We start from the raw sequence: 27661 nt of genomic DNA on the forward strand, positions 1-27661 counted from the left end.
TTTACAGAAGATCACGTGTGTTGGAAATATGCACCACGATCGCAGAAACCCCTTCTCAGCCACGAGTCTGGTCATTCGAGGCTTGTTAAAGATGGCATAGCAATGTCATGCCTTGGGTCATCGTTGAAGAAGTCCTGCCCACACTTGGTAGAGGAAAGCTTCTACGCACAGGTTTCTAGGCTCAAAGAGGCTGGCTTTCCGGTACAGAGCCTCGCGCGTCTGGCGGAGAGGCTCTTGGTGAAGATCAAAGGGGGTTGCCAAAAAGCCCAGGAAAGTTCCGACCACAGAAAGGTTGTTCCCATTCCATATCTGCATGGGGTCTCCCATCGTCTGAAGAAAGTCGCAGGCAGGTTTGGCATTCAAGTGGTTTTTACTGCTGAAAATAAGGTTGGCAAGATTTGTGCCGCGGTCAGGAGAAGGATGGAAGAGTCGAGGCCCATTGCAGGAGCATGCGCTGTCAGACACGCCAACAGATACGTGCCGTGCAACATGGGCGTTGTGTACAGAATACCCGTATCATGTGGGAAAATTTATTATGGGCAGACTGGAAGGTGCCTCAACGTTCGCCTGAGAGAACACGAGAGGTCGCTGGGGGCGTCTGCCGCTTCTTCTAATCTCGCTCTGCACTGCCGTGACTGCAGTAAGAAAAATGACAGCGTGTGTACTCCGGACTTGGGGAGTGCTGACGTTGTCTTCAGGCACAGGGATCAGAAGTGCCGGGAAATAGTAGAGGCGTATCTGATCGCCACATCGCGCATTCCATGCGTTGCTAAACCTTCGGTGGCGTTACACCAGGTAGAACTGGAATATATTGATAGTACTGCGGCAGTGCAATGAGGCTAATGCACACGTGTGGTTTGGTTTGCTGTTTCGGTTTTGCTGTTTTTGTTGTTTTGTTGTTTCAGGCTTTGTGCGCCTGCGCGTGCAAGGTTGAAGCCTTTATAACCACGAGTTTCCTAATAAAATTTTCAGTTGATAGTCAGCGCTTGTTTGTTTGCGTGTTTCTTCCCCTGTCTTAGTTTTTCGCGCTGTACATAATGTTGAATCGTAGGAAAGCATAGGTACCGCTTCACTAGCGAGGTAAAAAGTTTACGAACTGAAACGAAGGGCCACCGCCATTGCACTTCTCCACGACTATTCGAATTGCGCTGTCATACCGCAGTGTGCAACAGGATCTCGGATGCATCAATGCGAATTTCTGCGGGGACATAAGGCATAATTTCGTATCTGACAACTGCCGTAAACCGGCTCCCATTACTCCCTAGTGCATGGCGACAACTCATGCCTCATGCTACGTTGCAGTAAGCCACCTGTGGGACAGAAACCGCCGTCTTACAACTTTTTTAAGAACCTGCACCGCAAACGTGTGCATTCGAACCAGTACCAGGCTCATAAGGGTGATGTGGTCATGGCCACTCTGGAGACCTTGAGCTGTGACCGTCGGGTTAAATGCCAACTTTTAGACTCAGAGCTCCGCGTGATTCTTTTCTTCGAGCCGTTCACTATATTGCAGCACGATAGAAGGAATTTGCCAGCGAAAGATTTCCGCGTAGCTCCGAATGTTGCCGTTGAAAATTAACTGCGTGTGAAGTAGGCAACCAGCCAAATTAGCGATATGCTCGATTAATTTTTAAACGATGCACAAAAACGAATAAGCTGCAACCTTGAGGCAAAATTATGAAATAAGCTGTACGCGGAGGAGCAATAAATCTGAGCAGGCTTAGCTTAAATCGAGTCCATGGGCTTTTGTTTACCACGGGATAGAGTTCTTGCCCTGAGCCCTCGAAAGGGATCATTCGTCGCTCTGCGGAAGCGCTCCGAGGCTTGCCTGGTCGCCGCTGAGCCTACGAACTAAGAAATCAAGCGTGCAGACTCCCTACACAAACTTAAATGAGTTCAAGAGCTACCGCTTACTTATTAATTAACGTTGGGTGAGACTTCAGAATTTGTGATACTAAATTATTATGCAGCAACGATATGATCAAAGTTACTTTGATGGAAGTTGGCGCAAATGCTGTACATAGCAGTTGTGACAAAAGAGCCTCGAAATTCTCAACAAAAGCTTTGCATTTGGTTTGTATTTTTATCTTCATCTTATTATTTATTAGTACCTCAAAGGCCCACTAGAGGCATTACATGAGGAGTGGGTTAACATATAATTTAATTATATCAGTGATAAAGGCTTGAACCTTTTCCTCTTGAGATGCATCTTTTAAGGGTTGAACCTTTTCTTCTCAAACAAATATTCAAAGGCACACCTTTGTTATAGGCCTGAAACGAGAATTATAAGCCTACAAAAAAAGAACTGTGTTTTCTAGAATTTTTTATTTGATATCAGCTAGTAAATCGATCAACTGAAAAGAAAGAAAAAATCTGGAACATGCACTTTTTATAGCAGGCTTAGAATTCTAGTTACAGGTCTGTAACATAAGTGCACCTTCCCACACCGCTAACTTAAGCGCTTTGCGATGGACCATTTGAGAGAAAATGTAAAATGTGCAAAAAAAACATAAATAAAGTGTTAAAACTGGACAGTGGACTGTGCTTTAGGTCCCTTATTCTGCCTGACTTTTTATTTTCCTATTTAAACGACGTTGGTCTCGTCGATAAACCCCGATATCTCCTTGCATCTCACCACTATGGACTCTTCATGCAGCGAACTTTGTCAGCCCCTTTGTAGAACATTGCGCTTCACCATTTAATAGCTTCTAACACTGCTCGTTAAGGCACCTCACCCAAATTCAATGCCTGTTTTCAAAAGCTATTATTATTTACATTTGTTGCCTTTTACTTTCTCACTTTCTACCCCTCTCAACATCCGTCTTTCTCCCTAATTTCCTTCTTCATGTAACGTAGAGTGGCTTGGGAGTGATTTTTTACACGGCGGCTAAAATATCGGCTTTTCATTACAGTTTCTCTCTCTTGCTCTGTTTTTTTTTTCTTTTCCCAGCCAAAATACGCATTGAACCTCTAGTAGAAAAAGAAGAGTGTTTCTGCTCAGTACTCTCGCTGAGGACATTATCATCATCATTAATCTCACTAGGGCTCAAGACTACGCTAGGGAAGAAGAAGTGCAGTAATGACTCCTGTGCCTGCAGATGAGCACGGAAGGTCCACTTCTCCAATCCGTCCGAAAGTGAAGAAAGGAGGCACATGGTGAGGCTCTGTTCTTCGTAAAACTCCAAAGAACGCGTTTAGTGACTGAAGTGCTGTCATTTGATCGCGCACTCTGCTTCGTGTGCGCTGATATGGAGGAAAAAACTAAGAAAAGCTGGCAGCGAGTGTTGGACGACATGAAAACGATCTTCAGGGAGCCGACACCCCAAGTGGCCACACCGCGTTGTACGATAAGGGGTCGTGTATCACTGCATAAAACAGAGGACACGCTGTCTTGGAAATATGTCTCACTTAGGGCTTGTTTCTCCGCAGTTTCCTACAACCCAGTATACTATACATGGAAACTTCATATGAGCGTACGTGCGTGAGGGGGGGAGGGGGGTCGTTAAAAAAAAGGGCAAGAAGGGTAGGGCACAACATCAGTGCTACTGTTGTGTCTTCACGTGTGCCCTACCACAAGAACATAGCGTTTGTATTGAGTTCTCCTTTCTTCCCTCGTCTATGGGCGCTGTTCATTTTTCAATACAGTTTCCAGCTACATCTAACGCGTATTCTTCCTGCAAGGTCTGCACGAGTAGCAACCAAAGCTGTCACCGAAAATCGTGTGGCAGGTGGTAACCGTCTTGTGAACTTTTTGACACAAGTCGTTTTTTAGCCAATTATAATTTAAAGAGATTAGCGGTTACATAGAGCCAGCCTTCAGACATTCCTTACGTGTGTCCGATGTTTGGAGCAGCCTAGGTAGAGTGACTATTAGTCGTAGGCTGCAAGTTGCACTGCACTCGCAGGTGTGTTCCAAGGAATGATAACGCGGCGAACTGGAAGCGGCCAGCTCTGTTATGACTGAGATGCTCCTAGAACAGCCAGAATAGCACGATGCCAGCGAATTCTTTCTATTACTAGCTGGACAGATGATTTGAGGTTCAGAAGACGCGTCACTGTTATCTGCGACCAAGGCATCAAATAAAATACTAGTGCGATCAGCGTGTATAGCAAAACATAGCTTAAACCGATGTCCCCAATCTCCAGCAGCAGTTGAACCCACCGGTATTATTTTTCCCGCAATGTCATCACGACCACACCGCAACGTCCCGCTATTCTGTGTGGCTCTACGAAGTACGAAATGTTCCGTTGGGCTCTGTTTTTTTGCTCCAAATGCTCATTCAGTTTTATCCCGACATGTTGCGCGTTTGGTAAAGATTTCAGAAAGACAATGGTCGTAAGGCGATCTGCACTTTTACCAAAGTGTTTCTCATATCAGCAATGTGACGGTTCGCAGCTTTTTAGAAGTTTTTTTTTTCTCGTCTGCGTGCGTGCTGGGCGGCACAAACAAACCACATACTGTCACAACTATATACCGGTTGAATCATGAGCGACTAAGTGGCTTACGTGAAAGCCAAGTACAGGGTGTTTCACCGAAGACTTCAGACATTTAAAAAAATAGGCCTTTTGAGTTAGAAGAGCGCTCTCTTTCGGCGTAGCATTGTCATACAACTGTCATGGCTAAACTGGTCATCTGCCTTGCACAAAGAAGTGGGCGTGGAAGGCAGTGAGCGATGACTGAACTATTCTGGGGGACGTGTTTTCAGATATCCAGTTGCTAGGCGAGACGCGGGCACCTCATTATCTGCTTCATACTTATTATTCAATACGGTGTCTGCTGGCACGGTTCGTCCAGTGGTTGCGCCAGAACTTGTCGGCGAACTCTCTGAAAAGCAGCGCTCACAGAAAATACACTGGGTAGAACACACAGAAATTACTAACAAACAGAAAGCGCTCGTTTTCGGGTCTGATGATCTTGGTCGTTCGCCACTCTCGCATGAGCTCTTTCTGAGAGATACGGACGTAATTTCTCTGTACTGACATCAAGAACCACTTCGCGCTGCTGCAGCTTTCTGGAGCATCCTATCCGCCCGCTTACACGTTTTGCACAGTCAAGGAGCAGCCGCGGGGCTTAGTGGTTATGGTGCTCGGCTGTTTACTCGAAAGACGCGGGTTCGATCTCGGCCGCGGATGTCACATTTCGATGTAGGTGAAATGCTAGAGGCCCGTATGTTGTGCGATGTCAGGGACTTTAAAGAACTCTATGGGGTCGAAATTATTTGGAGCCTTCCATTACGGCGCTCCTCATAGCCTGAGTCACTATGGGACGTTAAATCCCATAGAACCAAACAAAACACTCAACACCCAAGCCAGTAGACACAATTTGCGATCGTCCTCCTTTACTTGCGACCAAGTACCTATGTAACTGATAACCTCTGTGCTGCATCGGATGAAGATATTTTCTATACATACCTACAAGATAACTATGATGTGCAGATGCTGTGTCACTTTCTCCCCTCACTTTTGATTATTCTTGTGAACAGCGCCCCTGGTTATGCCTCCTTTTGAAATAGAGAGTTATTGCATTCGCGCAGTGTGTAACGAACTTTCTTTGTTTGATACATAATTTCTTCAGTATCTTGTATGAATAACGATGTCTCCTTTCTGCCATGACTGCGTGTCAGCTGGTTAATGCGGGTTTTGCGGAAGCCACCGTCGTAGGTATCTACCAAAGATTTGTCCATGTATTGCAATGATTGCATTAACTTTGTTAGGTCTCCCTCCCAATCCATTTTAATTTTTATGATTAATATATGAATGTATTATAGTTGTGCCATTATTCTTGATTTCCACCAACATGCTATGCTCACTCATGTTTCTTTTTTATGGTTCTCTGCATTTATTCTTTTTTTTTGCTTTGCACTTTGTGTAAGTTCGCGCCTCTGAAACCATGGCTTTTTTACGTAGAGCCCACAAATGAATCAAGCTCACCGCAGCTTGTTTATTTTACTGTTCTCCGCCTTTTTATGGAGAAATAAATATTAATTGACTGACTGACTGATCGAGTGACTGGCTGATTGATTGATTGACTGATTGATTGATTGATTGATTGATTGATTGATTGACTGACTGACTGACTGATTGATTGATTGATTGATTGATTGATTGATTGATTGATTGATTGATTGGTTGATTGATTCACGCCTGCATGTGAAAAATCCTTGCGGGCCTTTCCTCATTTTTATCGCATTACTGCACTCGGCGCACTCCATGCGCGCTTACGCCTCCTCCTCAGCGAGGTATTGCGCTTCTGCACACACTGTCGTACCCTTGTACACTATATTCGCGCAGTGAAATGAACCTGTCAGCGTGTTCCTGTGCAGTGCTTGCACGTACCTATAAAGCGATGGCTTTGCTGCTTCCTCCTGATGATTATTTGCTCCCGGAGCGCCTGAACCTAAACTTTATGCTCTTTAAAATGGAACATGGTAGTCCTATACATAACTGCTTTCCTCATGGCGGTTCATTTGATATCATGACATGTGGGAAACATTGATTAAATAACATACGAGTACATGCAAGAATAATGAACTTGTTTGCTGGTAGTTATACAACAATGTGAAAGGGATACAAACGCTAGGCGCTTTATTATAAGTGGACAGCAAGACTTGCCGGATGATGCTGCGCCTATAGCCGTAGCGTGTGGTGGTCTTTTTCTAATTACTCAGGTCAGCATATCCGTCATAACTGCTGCAGAGTCTGCTTATAGTGAGCAGTGCCGCTGGCGTATATTCCTTACAAAAATGCTTCTTGAGACAGTGTTGAAGTTCTCATGAGCAGACTCAACATGCCATGTTGAACCTTTGTTGGGACCGGTATGGCCTAGTGTGAGTTAATTTTTGATGCCGAGTTGAAAATCAACAGAAAGTGACCACCTTGCTAGAGTAGAGCATTCTCAATAATATTTCTCCATTGCTTTCATGTTGAATTCATGCTGAAATTACAAGGGGGAATCAACACATCATTCTGAATCTTGGCTGTGGTAAAAAAAACAACCTGGGAATACATTCGTATTGCGCCAGATGGACCGACTACCGATGCAATTTTCGGCGGTGTAATCAAATTTATTGCTGCAATTTCTCGTTAATGTGACGCTGACATCCACAGTCGTGTAGTGCTCCACACATACGCACAAACACACGTGTGTGTATATACAAATATATACATAAATACATATACTCTCGCCTTATATATCCATCAGATAAAGAGCATGGAACAGTATTGCACACGAGGCTATAGCATAAACTGACTACGAGTTCATAGCTTAAGGGAAATCTGAGCTTCACCGTTATATAGTCCTACACACGGGTGTCCGGATCTGTGCAGGTAGTGGCCTGCCGGCCAGAAAAGTTATCTCAATTACTATTAATATTTATTTATTTCATGTGCAGTAGAAGTAATCAAGTTCGCATGCAGCGTTCTGTTCGCTGTAAACCTCGATTCTTTCAGAAACAACAGTAATAAAGCACTAATTAAGCCCCCTTTTTTATGAGCGCACATACGAATCCTGCAAAGTAGGTGTGCCTGAAAGAGAATATTGCACCACTAGAACTTTTTCTATGCAAGAAAATGACTTTGAGCTCCTTGCGAAAGTCTTAACAGGGCTGCATGCGTTCTTAGGTTCTGTTTACACGATGCATGTCGGACTTTCATTCAGTTAGGCTTAGAAACGGCTGCCATGAGGCTCGATTCAACATAAATTCAACTCAAATTACTCAACAACTAATGTGTTGACTACGTTCAACAAAAATATTGTTTAGAAGATGCTGAGTAGGCTCAATATACATTGAGCCTACTTCCAGCTGGTTTCCAGTTGATTCAACAAGAGCTCAACTAGGCGTCAATTGAAGCCCAAAGTCATTTTTGTAAGGAATTTTATAATTTTCGCCTATTCACCTATTGTCAGTGTGTAGTATGCGGGCTTTGTTAGTTTTTATTTAAATATTTACTGAAATAAATCGGAAGCTCCGCTTTGCACCGGAGTATGAGAGAGAAAATGCTCGAAGTTGTTGGTGAAAAGAGAGATGAAAATCAGAGAAATTATCGCAAACTAATAAGCAGTGAGACCTGGAGCTTCTAAAGGCTAAAATGTATGCAAAAAAGATTGGAAATAAAACTATTATGCAATGGTGAACATACAGCGCAATTCAATGCAAACACTCTAATTTAGCTGTATGAACCAATGCACACTTGTTACTAGATATATTACCTGATGATTTACTCTACCCATCATATTGACCATACGCTATTGAACATACATTTGAGCTGTCGATGATAACCGACCACTGAACCAAAGCGTTTGGTTTGGTTTATCGGTTTATGGGGTTCAACGTCCCAAAGCGACTCGGGCTATGAGGGACGCCGTAGTAAAGGGCTCCGGGAATTTCGACCACCTGGGGTTCTTTAACGTGCACTTACATCGCACAGTACACCGGCCTCTAGAATTTCGCCTCCATCGAAATTTGAACGCCGCGGTCGGGATCGAACTCGCGTTTTACGGGTCGGCAGCCGAGCGCTATAACCACTAAGCCAGCGCGGTATTTTACCCTCCTGCATACTTCGTCAGCCGAACTATGCACGCGTAGTTTTCTCGTTTGTGTTTTTGATACCATTTGAGCTGCCTACTCGAGCTCATTCTTTTGCTGTCGCTCAGTGCATTTGCTTTCCTCATTTCAGGGTGCATGTACTCACCGACTCTCTGGTCGCTATCCTGTTCGTTGCCCTCGTGCTATTCGTGATTCTAAGAATGAGATCAAATGGCGAGGAAGAAGACGCGTCAGCGGGCTGTCTCACTGTACGAACGAGCACCGGTTTAGTTAAGGGAACTCTCGTTCAGTTTAGTATAAAAGGCCAGACGTACAGTACTGTCGCATTTTATGGCATCCCCTTTGCTGCGCCGCCCACGGGAGAAAACCGATTTGCCGAACCCAAGTGCGTCGAGCCCTGGAGCGACGTATTTAACGCCACATACAAGAGGCCACCGTGCGCCCAGCTGGACACCGTCATGCCTAAAAACTACGTTATTGATGGGTCCAACACTACCGAGGATTGTCTTCACATAAACGTCTGGGTGCCCGGGTCTTGTGTACGCCGGGCGCGTGGCCACGCCGTCATCTTCTGGCTCTACGGCGGTTCCTTTGTGAGCGGCGGCAACAGCTACGACTTCTACGACGGCCGCTTCGTAGCGGGCCTCGGAGACGTGGTGGTGGCGGCGCCCAACTACCGAGTCTCCGTCTTCGGCTACCTCAACTCGGGCACGGAGGACGTGCCCGGCAACATGGGGCTGCAGGACCAGCTCTTGGCGGCGCGTTGGCTCCGCGCCAACGTTCACCACTTCGGCGGTGACGGAGACCGCATCACGGCCGCCGGCCAGAGTGCCGGCGCCATCTCCATCTCGATGCACATGGGCAACCCGTTGGTGTCGCAGTACGGCCCGTTCCGCAGAGCCTACCTCATGAGCGCTGCCGCACATACGCCGCTTCCCCAAAACCGCGGCGATTCCGCAAGACAGGGTTTTAGGGACATCGCTGAAAAGTCCGGCTGCCGGGCGGACTCCGTGGCGGAAAGCTTGCGCTGCCTCAGGAAAGTGAACACATCGGCAATCTTAGGGGCCATCGAGGGCACTCCTATATGGTTCGTGCCTTCCTCTCATGGTCCGCTGCTGCCGGGTAGCCTGCCAGACCTTTTTAAACGATTCCTTCCGTCCCGAGCTAGGGACGTCATTATCACCAACGTGGCGAAGGAGGGTACAGCCTTCTTTCAGTTGCTCCTGCCAAACTTCTTAGGATCGGGGAAGAAAATAACCAGCAAGTTGCTCAAGGAAACGTTCTCCCACCTGTTTGCAGATGTGGATGAAACCCTAATAGAAGAAATGATGGCTTTCGTTGGAAGGCAGTATGACCTCGAGGATCCAGGCTACAGTGGCTGGATTGATGTAATCGGCGACGTGCTCTTCCGCTGTCCGGCATTAGCCTTTGGGAAGAGCCTGGCTGAACTGGGAAAGAACGTGTACTACATGCAGTACACGCCCAGGCCGTCCTACAGTGTGTTTGGCGCGGAGACGGCGACGCACGGGGACGACGTGACGACGCTGTTTGGACTTCCGTTCTTGTACGACAGCCTGTCCAGTGAGCAAGACAAGGAGGACTCCTACCGCTTGATGATGGCTCTGGCTAATTTCGCTAAGAACGGGTAAGCATTCTCTTAAATCTTACAACTCATGTGGTTGGTTTCGGTTTCAAGCCTCGTCTAAACGTTGCAGTGCGCAGCACTATGAACACAAGGCACTTTACATGTCAGCCACGTGGAGCGTGTTATGTTTAGGGAAAGGCACATACTTCCGCTGTATTTTTGGGTAACGATTCTCAGAAACACGTTTCAGCCCCTTCCACGCCCGGGACGCATCGAAATGGAAAAGCTAGTATGCGGGAAGCTCAACTATGTTGGGGGCTTGCGAAGCTTGCCTGGGAGTGCTGAATGAACCCGCGCCTTCCAACCTGGCAAGCGCCGTCCCATAGCTGAATATAGGTGCCGATCCGAACCGAATCGCCGCCGAAACAAAAACCCCACAGAACCGTCATTTTTGCTCGCAAATGGAATCGAATTATAGAAGTGTTTTTTCGCTATCTCGAAACAGAGCTTGAATTAGAGGAACAGAAATGAACGTTTTCAAACAGGTCTTGGAAGCGGCGCAAAACAGCGCAGGCTGTTAAGAAAAAAATAAAAGCTTTTTGTTGGAGACAGTTGAATATAAGCGCACACCGTAGTACTGAAGCTGAGCGGAATTTACATCCTGCCATCAACTGAGTAGCGTTCAGTCATGTTTGTAGTGTTTGTTGGTGTAGCAAAACATTAGCGCTGAGTAATTCCAAGAACCACTTCATTCGATCATCCTCCACGGTGGCATAGCGGCTATGGCATTTGGCTGCTCAACCCAAAATGACGGGATAGAATGCTGGCCGCGGCGGCCGCCTATAGGCGAAGGAGAAATGTAAAAACACCGTGTACTGTACGATGTCGGTGCACGTTACAGAACCCCGTGTGTTTGAAATTAACCTGATGACCTCCAGGTATCTCTCATAGCTTACGTGCTGCAGCTTAGGAACGTCAACCGTACATTCCTACCCCTTCATTCTGTTCGACTCTGACCCAAAATCTGATGCCTTCGGCCATGCGTGCGTAGACTATTTTTCCTTTACCGCACTTTGTAGGTCGCAGGCTTATCACAAAACTAGTGGTAGGAAAGCTAAAAAGAGTAAGTTCAGAAAAATACAAATAACGACAGTGAACTGTACATGCAGAGCGCAGGGTGAAAATGTAAAATGAAATACCTGTTTTCGAAGGCTCCTGACCAGGTTTCGCCGTGTCTTTGCAAACTATTCGAGTCATGTGCGCCTCAAGAAGCGGTAAAAATTCATGTCGAAGCCCGTTCACTCTCTCATGACGGACAATCCCTTCCTCCACTCCCGTTCACGTCCCTGGCGTGCCTGGGACGGTAGAGGGCCAGCGCTTTTCACTGGTCGAATATTTTCGTGGACGGTTTAATGACGGACGTAGCACTGAAAGACCTACAACTCGTCCTCTGCTAGCTTGGTCCGCGCTCTTTTGTTGCGTCATCCCTCGCCGTACACAGAAAAACAAAGCGTTAATTTTTTTTTTTTTGTCGTGATTCATGTATGTTTTTACGTCGTCTTTGTGCAGGGCCGTCCGCTTATCGTTCACTTCGTTCAATGCAATATAAGCGTGCTCGCGCGCGAACGGTTTCTGCGGAAGTTCGCTGCTCGGCGGTTGTGTTCTCCCGCTTGCGCTTCTGACAGCCGTGTATCTCGATCGACGCACCATACTGAGCTATCTCCGTCCCGCAGGTGCATAGCGGCTGGCAAATGTCCCTCAAAGGAGGCCCTCCAGCCAATGACGTCGACCAATTTTCATGGCATCGCGGTTAATCCCATTTGACCTTCCACTCTTGTGATGTCACGCGAGGAGGTCTAAAGCATGTTTCCAATGCAAGTGAAAACGCTCGCGATTTCTGCCTTCGCGACTCTAAAACCTGTTTCGGGCGATCGCTGCTGCGGGCGACGTTTCGCCGCGCAGCTCCGCTCAACCACTCAGTTCGCTCAGTGGCTTGCATGTGAAACAAACTGAAGGGGAAGAAACACGCCACTGGCTAGAGGGCCTGCTTTCAGGGTCATTTGCCGCTTCGGTCTTGACTTGTATCCCACTTAGACACATTTGACACTCTTGATGAAAGAAGACAGAAATGCCTTAATCCTACTTCATCTTCTGCATGCGCACCGCAACCTGGATGTAAATTGCCGTGTCGAAGATATTCGTCGCGTTAACCAGCAATGACACCCAGCAAAACGTACACAGCAAGAAGTATACGCAGGAAGGTAAGGTTTTGTTTTGCTAATCCATACTGGCTACGATTTCCTGGTCCTGAACACGAGCTCCCTGGTTTAAACCGAAACACTGGAACAAATTTCGTTAAGGATGGAATACAAAATCGTTCAAAAACTGAGATTTTGTTGAACAGTGCAAAGCTCATGGCGGGGAGAATTATTTTGCAGCTCTCCACTACGGCACACCTCATAACGTGTTCGGTTCTCTGGCACATCTATCAGTTGTTCTTATTGGAGAAGAGACAGCAGCGGGTCATGGCGGCGGTCCTCATCATCTCAGTTGTCGTGTTAAACTACGTCTGGCCTAATGGGAACTCAACTGCCTTTGACAACTCCTGTCACAGCTTTCGCAGTCGTGTAACATCACCCAACTATGATTGTCGAAAACGGTACATGGCGCAACATCTCCTGAAACTGCCGATGTGAAACGGTGTATGATCCCCTTAAGTTTTTCGCACTCTCTGCCGTCTCTCGTTGAAGAAGGACGGCAGCTGGAAGCGAATTTCTTGTTCCCGTGCCCTGCTGTTGCACCAACAGCTAAGTTTTCGTCTGGCCATCTTTCTTCACAAACCCAATATTTCAAGGAATACCACTCTCCTCTAAAAGAAGTTCGCTGAGTATGACGAAAGACTCAGTAAAATAGCTGGCCCTCGATTCCCACCGGCTGATCTGGCTTCGCTAAAAAAGTGAATTTAAGCCGCTGGTTGTGCATATGCGAGTAGCCTCTGAAGGAAACAGTGGCAGATAGCACAGATCAGCATTATTAAGTTTGGCACCTATTTCAGATAGTAGAACCATGTGGTGTAAGCCCAGTTTCTAAAGACAGCCTTAAAGAAAGGAACTATCACACGATCACACGATCTCGCCAATGCTTTTCACCTCCTGTTTACAGGAGGTATTCCGGGGCCTGAAATGGGAACAGTTGGGGATAAGAGTTAACGCAGAATACCTAGGTAATCTGCAATTCGGTGATGATATTGCCTTGCTAAGTCACTCAGGACATGAACTGCACAGCATGATCAATGAGCAAGACAGGCAGAGCAGAACGGTGGGGCTAAAAATTAACATGCAGAAAACCAAATTAATGTTCAACAGTCTAGCAAGGGAACACAAGTTCGCAGTTGGTAGCGAGGTGCTGGAAGTAGTAAGAGAATATATCTACTTAGGGGAGGTAGTCAGCGCTGATCCCAATCATGAGGGGGAAATAACTAGAAGAATAAGAATGGGATGGAGCGCACATAGCAGGTTCTCTCAGATCATGAATGGCAGTTTAGCAATATCCCTCAAGAGGAAAGTATACAACAGCTATATCTTACCGCTACTCACCTATGGGGCTGAAACGTGGAGGCTAACAAAGAGGGTTCAGCTTAAGTTAAGGCCAACAGAGAGAGCTATGGAAAGAAAAATGATAAGTGTAACGTTAAGAGATCGGAAGCGGGTGGAGTGGGTGAGGGAACAAACGCAGGTTAGTGGCATCTTAGTCGAAATGAAGAGAAAGAAATGGGCTCGGGCAGGGCATGTAACGCGAAGGTAAGAAACACCGCTGGTCCTTAAGGGTAGCAGACTGGATCCAAAGAGGGCAAGCGTAGCAGGAGGCGGCAGAAAGTTAGGTGGGCGGATGAGATTAAGATGTTTGCGGGGATACGGTGGCCGCAACTGGCAAGTGACCAGGTTAATTGGAACGACAGGGCAAAGGCCTTTGCCCTGCAGTGGGCGTAGCCAGGCTGATTATGATGATGATTACTACCGGACGAAATGGATGAGATTGCAATCTTCTAATAGGAGTGGCAGAAGTGGTCGAAGGCGCCGGTTCATAGCCTAGTGGCTACTTCTGTAGCCACAAATGTGCCATTTGCTTGGCGCACGATAAGGAGCAATATGCCGGAACCGTGTTAGCCGTGGCCTTTGTACGTGAGCATGCAATTGTCTATCTTCGTAAAAGACTGCTCAGGAAGGGTTTTTTTCGGTACCTTGCGGTAATGCTCCAATAAAAGTTGTGAACTGCTGATTCGTAAGATGAAAACTAAAACCAAACCTATTTTCTTGCGGCGGAAAGAAAGATCTGGGCGCTTTCATTGTACATAATACATTGGCAAGCTGCGTGCATCTTGTGTGCAGTACGATTTGTAAGAAGCAAACACGTGATCAAGTTTGGATTGAAAAAGGGAGCAGAAAAGGCCAATTACTGGCATTACCTCAGTTTATTATTATTTTTTTTAATTGATGGTGTAAGCAGCAACATAGCCAGTGTGTACAATAATTAAACAGATGATTCTGTACCACAACCGTCCAATGGCGCGGAATAAAAAGCACTGACGCTAAACGAGCTACGATCGCGTATGTATGGTATGGGCTGCCATGCAGACAAACCGTTTTTCTCGTAATGCGGGCCGACAGAAAAGCAGACAAATAAGTGATACTGAGACAAAAGCTAAGAGAAAAAAGTAAACTTTATTCTTGTATCCGAACCTAAGAAGCATTGCGATGTTTGCTGTTTAAGAAGCGGTCGTCCATTTGTGAGGACTGAGCTAACGCAGCGGTATAGAAGAATGTGCAGCATACAAATTCTTGTGGGCCTGGAAGTTTCAGAAGTCATAAGTTAGTTTTTTTTTTTTCAATGTGTGGTTTCAACTTTTAGCTTTCTTGCAAAGTCAGAAAGAACGGAATACAAAGAGAATGAGAGTGAGAATGGTATTTTGATTGCACTAAGTCTGACGATGTCACTTGCCCGTGAATGTTTCGCGTGGTGCACCCTTTTACTTCTATGCGTTTAAAAGAAAACTTTAGCCGAGATGAACTAGTATTAATTACACCGCAGAGGTTTCAGATGGATGAACACAACGGACAAAATGAGAAAGCTTTTTAAGCTGTTGATGTCCCATTAACGGAGCGGACGAAGGTAGTTTCTACTTTATTCCCTGTAGCCACCCACACGATCAGAGCATATTGTTACGTGTCGGCAAGCCCGATCAAGACAGGACTACATGACATATGGCGATGGAATGATTTAATAGCGCTGGGCTTAGCGCGAGCGCTCCGTGCCGCGCCACTGCCCACTTTGTGGTCTTCTACTCCGTGACACTACCCGGGGCCACCGAGCGATCATCCCGATCGTGCGAACTCGAACAGTGACGGTGAAACGAAAGACGGGACGATGGGCGCGACAGGAGCGATTGACAAAGAAATGGGGTAGGGCTTGCCGTCACGATGAAAAAGAGGAGATGATCGGACGAGCTCTGGTCCACAAAGCTTTCTGCACATAGGTCACCCTGAGCCGAAGGCCGAGGTCAGTGGGCGCACCAAACGGCATGGGCAGGGGGGGGGGGGGGGGGGGGGGCTGTGTGCGCACGTGTCTAGGATCAGTCGGGTCACGTAGGTTTTGGTCGGAAGGATCTCTTCGTCGTGTCTTGTGGTCGGTCCGAAGGACAGGGCTGGGGTGAATGGCGAGGTCGGTTCTGGTCAGGTGGGCTGGGGGCTCAGCCGGGCGGTGCTGACCACGAACACAAGGCCGACGACCATGGGAGACGCAGCACGCCGAAGCTCCAGGACTAGCATGGCGATGATTACACCACACCCCCACCAAATGTTACGTCACGGCAAGCCCTGTGAAGACAGGACTCTATGACATATGGCGATGGAATGATTTAATGGCGGTGGGCCTAGCGCTCCGTGCCGCACCACTGCCCACTTTGCCGTCTTGTAGTCCGTGACAATATCAAAAAGCTTGTCTTCAATGCGTAGTGTGATGTCCGCCGAACGCAGGCAAACTGTTTACGTTTAGTCCGTGCTTGTCCAAGTTTCACACGCATGAGCGCATTAAATGACGAGGCGGAGCCTGCTTGCAAGACTTAAGGCAGGGTGTTTGTGCAGAAGTAGACTACTCACATGCACAACTTACATGTCTTGCTGTGCAATTCCAGCTCTTTCATCTCCAAGGAGTTCCCTACATGATTTCACCCGGTACTGTTTCATGTAACGATACTTTCGTTCGCGAGTGTAAGCGTGATACTTCTGCGGCCTATTCGTCTGGGCTGTGCCCGTGGGCTTGTGGACGAAGGACTTGTTTTACAGGTATCTAGAATATCAAGCTTGACAAGTGAATGCTAATCGCCCATATGTGCAATATTCATGCTACTGAGAGTTGGAACCCGAAATGCACACCGTAAAAATGCTTATTTCGGTTAAATAGCTCACTTATTCGCACTGAAATTTGACGCAGAGATGGCGTACAGCATTCTTTCTGTTTCAATGTCACGTTTGGATGATGTACTTGCCTCATTAGATCAGATTTAGAAATCCAAGTAGTTTGCAGTATCGACGACCCAAAACAAGCAAGTTTCGTATGTAATACCGGCTGCATCATCTGGTGCCTGTCGGTCCGAGGAACAATTCAAGCTGCTATGAGTGAAGCGGAGGATGAGTGCCTCATCCGCCCCCACCCACTGCTCATCGCAGCTTCAGTGGTAAAAATTCGAGGGTATACTTAAGCTCCGCCTTAAAGTTACGACGCGATAGCGTAATGAGTTAATTGCTATGAATGCAGGAGGTCATTCTCTATTATTCATAGATCTCTGGAAGTCCTCATACCCTTCCTGGCAAAGTGGTTCAGAGGTTAAGCGATGCGCCATTGCCTTGCGATGCAAGGTGCCCCCAGCAGTGGGTGTTATGCGCCCCAGGTTGCTATTTCCGAGCGACCAATCACTAAGTGCCACCTGCCACGGTGGGAAGTTTGCTCAAAATCTGGTGGGCAGGTTGTGATGACGCCGCAAGGTCACTTGACCTAGGTGACATAGCTGCCTCCTAGGTTGCTTTCTGGGCCCCACCTGTCAGAGTCATGCTTGTGATTTTTCGCTGAAAACGACGAAAACGCCGATGTCGGATTTTCTGGGTAAGGGTCCTTTAACGCTATCGCGCGAAGAGCATCGTTCCTCGGAGAAGCACCAGATGGCGCCACCAGTATCGTTATGCGAAAGCTGCTTGTTTTTAGTTGCCGATGCTGCAGACGACAGGGATTTCTAATTATTTCTGATCAAACCAAGCAAGTACATCATCCAAACTTGGTATTGAAACAGCAAAACTGCCGCTTGCCATTTCTCTGAAATTTCAGCGCCCATAAGCGCGCTGTTTAACCGAGAGAAGCATTTGACGGTGCGTATTTATCGTTGCAACAAGCGGTATAATGCTCCTTACGAGGGCAGAAAGTTACTTGCAGACGCTTACTTTTTGGCGCAGGTCGGTACCAAGGCTTAATGACGGGAGCCCCTGGCCGCTCTTCTCGGAAGCTACCGACTACCCCACTGTCGAACAGACGCACGCCGGTTACGTGCTCGGTGCCCCCAGCAGAGAGTGCACCATCGCGAACTTCTTTCAACAGCAAATTTCCGGAAAGTTCAAACGCGAGAGTCCGACTCTCATGTCCAGAGCCATTCAATTGTTGCTGGAAATGCTTTCCTCGATACCAGCGATTTCGCATTCGATCTCTGGCGGATACATCAATGTCAGCCACAACCACTGATGAGCTGCTCTCATGTTGCACACGCAGAAATATTCGTAGAAGCAGTGCGAAGAAGCCTTTGAGGAAATAAGCTGCCTTTCGCCTCCTTATATCACGGCGCACTTAAAGAGCATTGCGGCAAACGGGGGAAATTCAGCATGACCAAAAATAAATATATTATTTTTTGTTGTCCGAACCCTGGAATTAATCGCAGGGCTGGAGTAACGCAAATTCACACGAAGCTGTCAAGGCGACGTATTGATAAGAGGCATAAAAAAGCTTGCGTATACGCGTCCGCGTCGTCAGGCACCAGGTATTTGTTCGTACACTGCAACGTACGTACACGCATCCCAAGAGCTGTGGTGGAACTTTCTCTCGTATTGTCTGAGGATCTCTAAAGAATAGTGCGTTATAAATGTGGAACTAATGGTAAAAAACAGCACATGAGTGACACAAAAGTTGAACAACTGTTATCGTAAAACTTCGTGGTTGTGGAAGCTAAATAACCCGCTTTCCAAATCTTTCTTTTACTGTGAAAGGCGACGTCGTGGCCGGCGGATACAGAAAATATAGACAAAAAATTTGTCTGACGATCATAAAGGCTATGCAATTTTCATCAACTATACCGCTGCGTTACCGTGACGATTCCTGTGTTCTCTACTAGGCAGTAATCTAATCGATCGTGAGAGAATGGCCAAGCTTGCAGCTAAAGCTAGAAACTGTCATCTTTAAAAATCGGCAGCTATATTTTGAGCACTATCTTGGCATAGACCGAGTGGTGTCTCTTGGGCGATGCGGACCACACTGGCAGTGCGCTGGGCGGGGATGCACATGCAGCCCAGGGTGGAGTGACTGCGGTGGTGATGCTGCGCTGGTCGATGAGCCTCATTTAACTCGGCAACAGCTCAAAGTTTTCTAAGGAAAGCTACATTGGCCACGAACTTGCGATTTCGCTGTGGCGGTGCTCTGAGGAGGCACTGAGACCGACCTTCAGCCGTTGCCCAGCAACCGACGCAGCTTGCGGGCGCCGCGCGCTCGCCGCGCCATAAGGCATGACGTCACACCGCGCGCCTCGCCGCGGAGCCGCCGCCGCCGTTTGGTATGATGTCACACCGCTTGGCTCGTTGTTGCTCTCGCCTCCGCTCGCTTCGCCAGCTGTGTCGCATGCCTGATGACATGTCGGAGATGAACCAAGGCTAGCCAAGCTATGCCTTAGCTTCCGCTACGTATGTCCTGGCATAGCCGAGCGAAGCCACTGCCAATTTTTTTAATTCCCGAAACTGAAAGCATTCTGTCACTGCGTAGTCTGGGGATGCATTTTCGTCGAAATACGTATTCTTTTGAGACACCTCAAAGCAACAAGCATTAATCGTAGAAGAGTCCCAAGCAAGGGTGCCAATGCAGAAATTTGGGAGCTAGATTTGGCTACTTTTGCAAGCAATGAGCTACAAAATTTTTCTTCAGTTACGAGTAGTTACTTTAGCTCTTTTACAAAATCTAGCTCCGAGTTTATCTGTCTGGTAATTCTAGCTTTTACGCATTACGATTTACGATTTTATGATTCAGTAACTAGGGCGAATGTTGAGCAGATTTTATGAGGACAAATACTTCCTTCTGATGATAGTTAATCTTAACAATTAAACGCCATCTATTAGTGTTACAGGAAGTTAGGAACCAAACCAAGAATCCATGCCTCGGGAGAAGGATTGAAGCAGTTGAAAAGAGGGAGGGAGAGACATTCACTTCCTCCTCTCTTATGGTTGTGTGGTGTGCATTTTCTACACTTTTCTGTTTTTCCTCTCTCTCTAGTTTTGTTATTTGCTAGACATTCCAGCGTCTAGAAAAGACACGGATGGAGGTAAAGGAGACAGGACGAACGTTCGTCCTGTCTCCTCTACCTCCGTCCGTGTCCTTTTTAAGCCGCTGGAATGCGTCACAAATGTACTAGCAACCGACTAGCCCAGCTTTCTTCGCTTAATGCTATTTGCTCGTTCGCTCACCGTGCATCTCCACTGAAAACACAGCCACGATTTTCTTTTCCCATGCTCTCCGACTATCTTGCTGCGCTGGCTTCCCCACTCTGCCGCGGCCTCCTTCTATTAATCGCCTTGCTCAATTTCGCGCGCTTCGCCATTGGTCACGCGGCGAGGAATTGTCCAGAAAACAGGAGGCGTTTCTTCTCCAGCCCGGAAGCAGCCGCTTTCAGGAGAATACGAGGGTGCATCGCGTAACATGTACAAGGCTGTATCCCCTCTCCGGCTGTCATCGGGGAATTTTTCTCCAATGTTCTCGTGCTTTCTACGGCGTTAATGGGCGAGTTTCTGTTCGCGTTTCGGGTCTGCCTAAATATGCGTCAATTTTTGGGACACTGACGACTAGCGTTTGGCACAGGAGAGAGGAAAACAAGGTTAAAAGAGGGTCAGAAAGGATTAAATGTTCCAAGAGAGGGATAGCGCGAAAGAACGGCCACCAAAAATGGAACAATCTTGTCGAAGGAGCCCTCGGCGTCGGCATAGAAAAATTCGGTTGTTGCGTTTCTCCTGACAAGAATGTGCAGGGCTAACCTAGAGAAGATGAGCCTGCAATGTACTTGGAACGTGTTAATTAAGCACTGTTTGCAGCAGAGTTCAAGTGTTCATTTTTTTAAGGTATGCTCACACATAGTGACGAACTCCATGCTCACAGATCAGTGATTCATTCTCAGTTCGTCGTCTTCTGTGAGTGCGCGTACCTTGACTCTTGGCGAAAAGTAGTGCTGTATAAAATTACCTGAATCAAAATGAGGGCCATTTTATCCTGTTATGTCGTTCATAATGGCCTGCGCGCAGTTACCATAAAAAAACATAAAAATTTTGTGCTTCTGTTGTATAGGATAGCACTTGCATCATTTCAAACTGGTTAAAGTGTAGCAGGCTCACTCTAAGTGCTGTATATGCACAAAACAGATTAAAAAAGCCGTTGAAAAAAATGAACTTTTAGTTCTATTCTGGTTGTTTCAGCTACTTTTTGGCTACATTTACGTGGCATTCTAGCTACTTCTCTTCCGTGGTACGTGGCAACACAGGTAAGCAAAGAACTTGGTCACATTCATAACTCAACGGAATTTTTTTTCTCACACAATACCTTCACTAGGCCTACAAGGATTACTTACGGTTTGCCTGTCTATGGCATCAAGAGAGGCGGAGAATTCAAATTTGAAACGACAAAAAAAAACACTTGATATCTACAACGTGAAGGTGCAGACTGTCAGGCAGTGCCGTATTGTTTGTTGAAACGCAACTGGCGAAAAGCAATAACATTGATGATATTGTGACCAAGAAGACGAAGGTGGCAGTGGCGCGGGGCGCTGCTCACACGTGACGACCCCGTTCCCCTGCCCATGCCGTTCGGCGCGTCCTGGGGCCTCGGCCGTCGGCTCCTAAGCTTCGCGGACTAGGAATCGTTCAGCCCTCTCCTTCATCGTGGCGGCCAGCAAACCCCACTGTTGTGATCCGGCTGTAGACAATGTAGAAATAAATGTCCAAGGAATTATCGTGCACTTTCAGGTGGTAGTTCAAACAGCGACCTGTACTACGAACATGATATTTATTCCCCGCAGGAAATCGGAATTCGGCCGAGAACGTCTTTGACCCAACCAACCATCCTGCCACAACGATCTCCCGCTCTTGTTCCTATATTCGGCTCTCGCCTTCGATGCACGGCTGAGCATATACCGGGTGATTTTTTTTAACGTTCAGAGATTTTTATTTTAAAAGCTGTGTTGGATACGGCGGTGTGGTTTGTTGATGTATATCGTAAAGCAATGTGGACATTATGTGCCTCGTATGGAGCTATAATTCCCTCATAGCCTGAGTCGCTTGGGGTGGTTAGACCCCAATAAATCAAATTAGATGATTAATCAACATAATTTAACTAGTAAACGTTTTTATTCTTTATTTTAGGGGACAAGGTAACACTGCGAAATTGATGGCTGCCAACGTCAAAGGCGGGCCCTGTTTTTCAATTTACTTAATCCACAATATGGTTCGAAATATCGAGCGTCAAATATCTGCATTTGAAAGCTTGGTGAGGTAGCTTTTACGCATTACTTAATAATAAAATGGCGTCACTGCCTGTGGTATCCTCGCCGAAATGAAGTTAACTTCTTCTACATCATAAAATACACCAACTGCACCTGTATTTGATGCCTCAGTGCGAGAGACGCCATTTTAAAAATATGCAACGCGGGAAAACCAACTCAACAAGCTTTCAAATTAGAATATTTTACGTTCTCTGCTTCGAAACACGGCCGATAAAGAAAATTTAACAACACAGCTCGTCTTCGATGTTTACTTCCATCAATTTCGCAATATAACCTTGCTCACGAATCAAAGATAAAAAGGTTGTTCGTTAATTTTTGTTAATTAATCGTTTATATCTTGATTACTTTCAGGTGCGTACAGTCTTTGCCATAACTGACCGGGCAACTATGGTTTGTTTCTTAGCCTCGTAGCGAAGCACCAATGGCAGCCCTTAAGCACTAAATGTGTGCAAAGTAAGGCGAAATCTATTCCTCACGTTCTGGCCCCTTTCGGTTTTTTAGGGGTGCCGTAAAGGCTCCGTTATACGGTTGAGAAGCAAAAATTGGTTGCTCGGTTACTTTTGCCAAAGGGGGTACATATAGTCTGCCTTGCTGTACCAGCCAGGTCAACGAACCGCCAGGACGTATCTCTCACAGTTTTTTTTTTTTAAATAAAAAATCTCTAAAGGCTAAACGAATTCACCACGTATATGTGGTACCCTCACTCTCATATAAGATGGCAGCAGACGACGACTCACGACACGAATGTCGCCTCTAAAGCTGCTACGCAGCCGACCTATTGTTGTATCCACCGAGCTGTGGGTTGCGAGTCAGACGCGGTACCGCCAGGCCACTCAGGCACGTTCGTACGGTTCGGTTAAAGTGGAGCTTTACTTGTACGCCGTGTAGCCTTTCGTGTAATTATTATGACTGAGAAAAAGGAAACAGTGTCTGTGTCTACGAGGGCAACAGGAACCACTGTCACGTCATACGCTTAAGAAATACTCAGCATCGAAAATACGCATCTGAAAGCTCGTTGAGTTGGCTTTCCCGCTTTGCACATTTGTAAAATGGTATCGCTGCGCGTCATGTCGTCGGCGAAATCCGTTAATTGCTTATCCGTCATAAAATACACAAACGGCGTCTGTATTTGCTGCATTAGGAATGCGAGCGACACCTTTAATATATGCGCAAAGCGGGAAAGCCAACTCAATGTGCTTTGAAATGCGTTTTTTGATATTCAGTATTTGGAACCACATTGCCGAATAAGAAAATTTAAAAACTACCCTCACTTTAAATGTTACCGACCTTTAATATCGCATTATTATCTTGCCTCTTAAAATAAAAAAAAAATAAATGTTTGTAGTTAATTCATGCTAATTAATGGAATGATTATTGAGCTCTATGACGTAGATAATGTCCGCCTTGCTGTACAATCCATCCGCACAGATTCCATCGACATGACCCTCACAGGTTTAGAAACAAAATTGTAAATGTTAGAAGAAATCTCCAGGTATTGCTTAGTTCTCTGCGCGAAGAAAACACTTCACTGTCGTACTTCCGGCCAACTTTTTTAAAAGGTGGAAGGCTAAGCGGATTTAATGGATAAAGGCAATTTCCTTACGCTTTGCACCTTCGTTCTCTTAAGGCACGTGCTTTTTGTTCGATTTAATCTTGGAAACCACTATTTCGCACAACGTTGAGATCGTCATCTCTGAATGTGCAGCTTCCTTTAGCCTTCTCGTCTCTTCAGCGCTGAAAATTGAGAATCTGCATTTCGTCTTTTTACGTCTGAATCGTCAAATCACGTTCTGTCACTAGTTGCACATTGTTGAACAGCTATTTTGCACTTTCGCTCGATATCGAGGATAGGCCGCCATAATTTCTTGAAGTAATCAGACTTGTCTTGATGTTCTTGGATACTTCCCCAGGGCTGTAGTCCAAGCACTGAGCTCTATATTCCTCGAAACTTGTTAGTGCTCTCGCCGCCGTTCTTGTCGTGCTGGCATTGGCCTTTACTAAATTTTCCGGAAACAGCAAAAGACTTCAAGCGTTTTTGAGCCACACTCTGCTTGGCCTAGCCTGTGCGGCAGTAGAGCTCAACGCACCTCTGCTCTTACCCGCTCACGAAGGAATTTTCTGATTTAGCACCAATTCGCCACAGAATGCAGAGGACTGTACAGGTGCTCTTCTGAAACTTTAAGCTAAACGTCAGGTTGTGTTTCTCGCCGGTTCGTCCCAGAGCCACTGGATAACTTTTCCAATGATTTCAGTCCGTCCGTGGCGGTGGCAGTTAACATCGGCTATAGTTAATGGGCACCTTGGCGGTGGTGGGTGGTTAACAGCGTATCGTATCGTATCGTGCGTTGCAAGAAGAAGTAAGACCTTTTTCTTGCGACACTGCATATTTTGTAATACAAAATTTACAAACTGGTCATGGCGGTGCCTGCAAAACGCGGAGGGCTCGTAAACATCACACCAAAGTTCCCATTCTACTTTCCTTTGTAAACTGCGAGACATCTTCAACCGACATTTCTCTCTAGCAGTTTGAAATAGGTTACAAGATCCAACCGGGCAGGCAGTTGTGGCGAAATGTTTAGTTTTTGCTCATCTGCATCTGCCCAACTGAAGGAAGCCATATTGCTAGCCTTGGCTTTGTTTTCATACTCCTCAGAACAGACTCAGCGCCAAGCATCTTTCCGTCCGTTCTCGACCATTTTAGAGCGCAGCTCTTAACGGTGCACGAAAAATTGTTTAGAAAAATTCGTTTTTGCTTTTATTTTGTTCCTTGGGTTTGAAGAAACAGTTTCAGTTGCAGGCACCGTAGGCGGAAATTAAGCCTAGAGAAGTAAAAATACGCCTGTACTGCTTGCTTTCGCGAGACACAGCTTCACATCTCTCTCTACGATGTCCAATGAAAATACTGTAATCCGTAAAGACACCGTAAGTAATTTTTATTGCTCTATTGGACACGACCTAAGCAAAAGCTTCATAAAAAAAAAACCGCTACAGAGTGGCAAGACGCCACGCGATTGGCTGAAAGGTATTACGAGCACGTTTTTCGCCAAAGCAACAACGTTCATCGACGCCTTCTACTCTTCGCTGTCATTTCAAAAAAAAAGAGGCGGGAGCCGTGTCGTTTAATCCGATTTAATAGGGAAATCGGCCACATACGATAATGGTTAGAAGTGGCTAACATTGCTTGGAGCGTGTAGGTAGATTTGTCGCGATGAAGAGACAAACTTATTATCCTCTCAGTGCACCGTTAAACGCCCGTTACTTCGTTGAGCGACGTCGCCGCCATCCCTCGGCGTAACCGAGCGAACGCAGAGCGCAGCGGTGGATGAAAGACAGCTACAGTCACAGCTCGAAGATCAGCTCTGTGACGGCGACACGAGATGGCGCCAGAGTAGCGCGCGCCGCTATCCGTTCTCCATAAGCGAGGATCGCCAAGGTTAGCGGCGGCGGTTCGCTTGGCGCGCTGCCCAAGCCGAAACCACGGTGGAAGATAAACAGGGTGTCCCAGCTAAAAGTAACCAAGCTTTTAAAAAAGACGAAGTGTCCTAGCCCCGTGAGACCAACTAAGGGTTGTTGCCAGTCGCGTGTCCTAGTCTGCGGTATTTTTTTTATTGTGCAAACGTAATTAATTAGCAGAGACTGATTAGCTAACTTTTTAATTATTGCCTTTAGGAAGAAATCGTCAATGCAGGAATTGTAGATCCCATAGAAAAATAACCGGTTGCGGTGTTTCCAACCAAGTACCACTTATACAGCTTCTTTTATTTGCCTTAAAAGAAAGCCCACGAAATACAAAAAGAACCACGTGATAGGGAAGCAATTTCAGCGCTCCCACACGACCGATCAAACAACGACATTCGCTTATCTTTGCAACGCCGTCCCGAACGGGGTTCGGCGTTTTGCGATGGTTGCGAGATATACGCCAGCAACTCTCGCATGGGCGCTAGGGCGACCGCTCCTTCAGCGCGTGACGGTGCAAGTTCGGCGGCACGGCCACATGCCTATCACTCGAGGCGAGGTTTAGCGTGAAAAAGCGCTCCACGCGAGCAGCGCTTCACTTCCTTGAGAACCAGCGCCCACTTACTTTTCATGACGCATATCTCGCCGCCACCTCAAAACGCCGAACACTGTTCGGGGCAGCGTTGCAAACCTAAGCAGATATCGTTGCTTGAGCGGTCGTTTGGGAGCGCTGAAACTGCTTCCTTATCACGTGGTTCGTTTTGTATTTCGCGGGCTTTCTTTTAAGGCAAATAAAAGAAGCTGTATAAGTGGTACTTGGTTGGAAGCACCGCAACCGGTTATTTTTCTATGGGATCTACAATTCCTGCATTGACGATTTCTTCCTAAAGGCAATAATTAAAAAGTTAGCTAATCAGTCTCTGCTAATTAGTTACGTTTGCACAATTAAAAAAATACCGCAGACTAGGACACGCGACTGGCAACAACCCTCAGTTGGTCTCACGGGGCTAGGACACTTCGTCTTTTTTAAAAGCTTGGTTACTTTTAGCTGGGACACCCTGTATAGGTGAGTGCACAGCGGCCAGCGCCGCTCTCAGATAAAGCGTGGCCTCCGCGATCGAAGTGCGCTTTTGCAACGGCGCACCACCGGAACAGATCGCGGCGGCCATGGATAAAGTCTTCTAGTGTCCAGAAATGCCACGAGATGGCTGTTCACTCGGCGGCCCGGGCCGCGTATTCGCCAACTGCAGCCTGTACAGCCACAAGGCTTGAAACCACGGTGAATTGATCACGGTGACTGAAGATTGCCACAACGGCTTACCTAAAAGGGTTAATAAATCCTCTTAAACGGCGTTATATGTCACTAAGCATCACGATTTGCGACCTAAAAGGGAAGAAATGAAAAAAAAAATGAAATTAAAAAACAATAAAATTACAGTAGAGAGAGCGGAGTCGAACGGCCGACCTTCCATACGCAACACGTGGCTCTAATCCACTCCGCCATAGCGGCGATGTCAAGCCGTCATTCTGAATGAATATTTATAACCAGCCTTAATGTGGCTGCTACCTGCCGGTGGGCGGCGCTGCCATCGCTGGCTGTACCGGCTGCATTTGGCGAACACGCGCCTGGGGCCGCAGTGAAAGACAATGCTTTTGTATGGGGAATGCGCGCTATGCGCGCTATTGTGCCTAGAATATACAGTATATTCTAGGCACTGTATGCGCGCTTCGTGAACGCTATTTTCCCTAAACCTGTTGCCGATGAAAAGAAGAAAACACTTTTGCCGCTTTGTTTAAGCACTGCTTCGTTGCCAACTGCAGTTTTATGAAGCAGCGGCTTCGCGCTGGTTTAGTTGAAGGGGAAGAAGGCGATGAGTTCTGGCGGGTTTTTTGAACCTGCTACACGAATAAGAGCCGGCGCCCTGATAACCGAGCATGTAGCCATCGCTCGTCTTTTTTATGCTCTTGACCTTTGGCTCGTTGGTTCGTGCGTTACTTGGCCCGTTCATTCGGTCGCCTGCTGCGCGCCCTGCTCGTTCCTTCCCTAGTTAGTTCGTCCCTTAAATCATTGTAGCATTTGTTATAGCTTTCGTGCGCGCCGCTCGTTCGCACTTCCATGCACTTATTATACCGTTCAGTCGTTTGCTTGCTCTTCATTTGTCCCCTCATTTGGGTGTGTTTTGTTCGACTTTCTCCCGATAGCGCACTCAAGCATGCACATGTTTTACG

The 27661-nt window shown here is 46.8% G+C and overlaps 1 protein-coding gene across 1 annotated transcript; it reads left to right on the forward strand.

Moving 5' to 3' along the window:
- Positions 1-8746: 8746 nt before the first annotated feature.
- LOC149354099 (acetylcholinesterase-1-like) lies at positions 8747-17916 on the forward strand. The gene is made up of 2 exons (XM_089577453.1): positions 8747-10191; positions 17634-17916. The coding sequence occupies exons 1-2, from the start codon at positions 8747-8749 to the stop codon at positions 17914-17916; spliced, it is 1728 nt and encodes a 575-aa protein (XP_089433579.1).
- The last annotated feature ends 9745 nt before the right edge of the window (positions 17917-27661 follow it).

This window comes from Amblyomma mixtum, chromosome 3 (assembly GCF_055824585.1).
Source record: "Amblyomma mixtum isolate Tamu chromosome 3, ASM5582458v1, whole genome shotgun sequence".
Lineage (NCBI taxonomy): Eukaryota > Metazoa > Arthropoda > Arachnida > Ixodida > Ixodidae > Amblyomma > Amblyomma mixtum.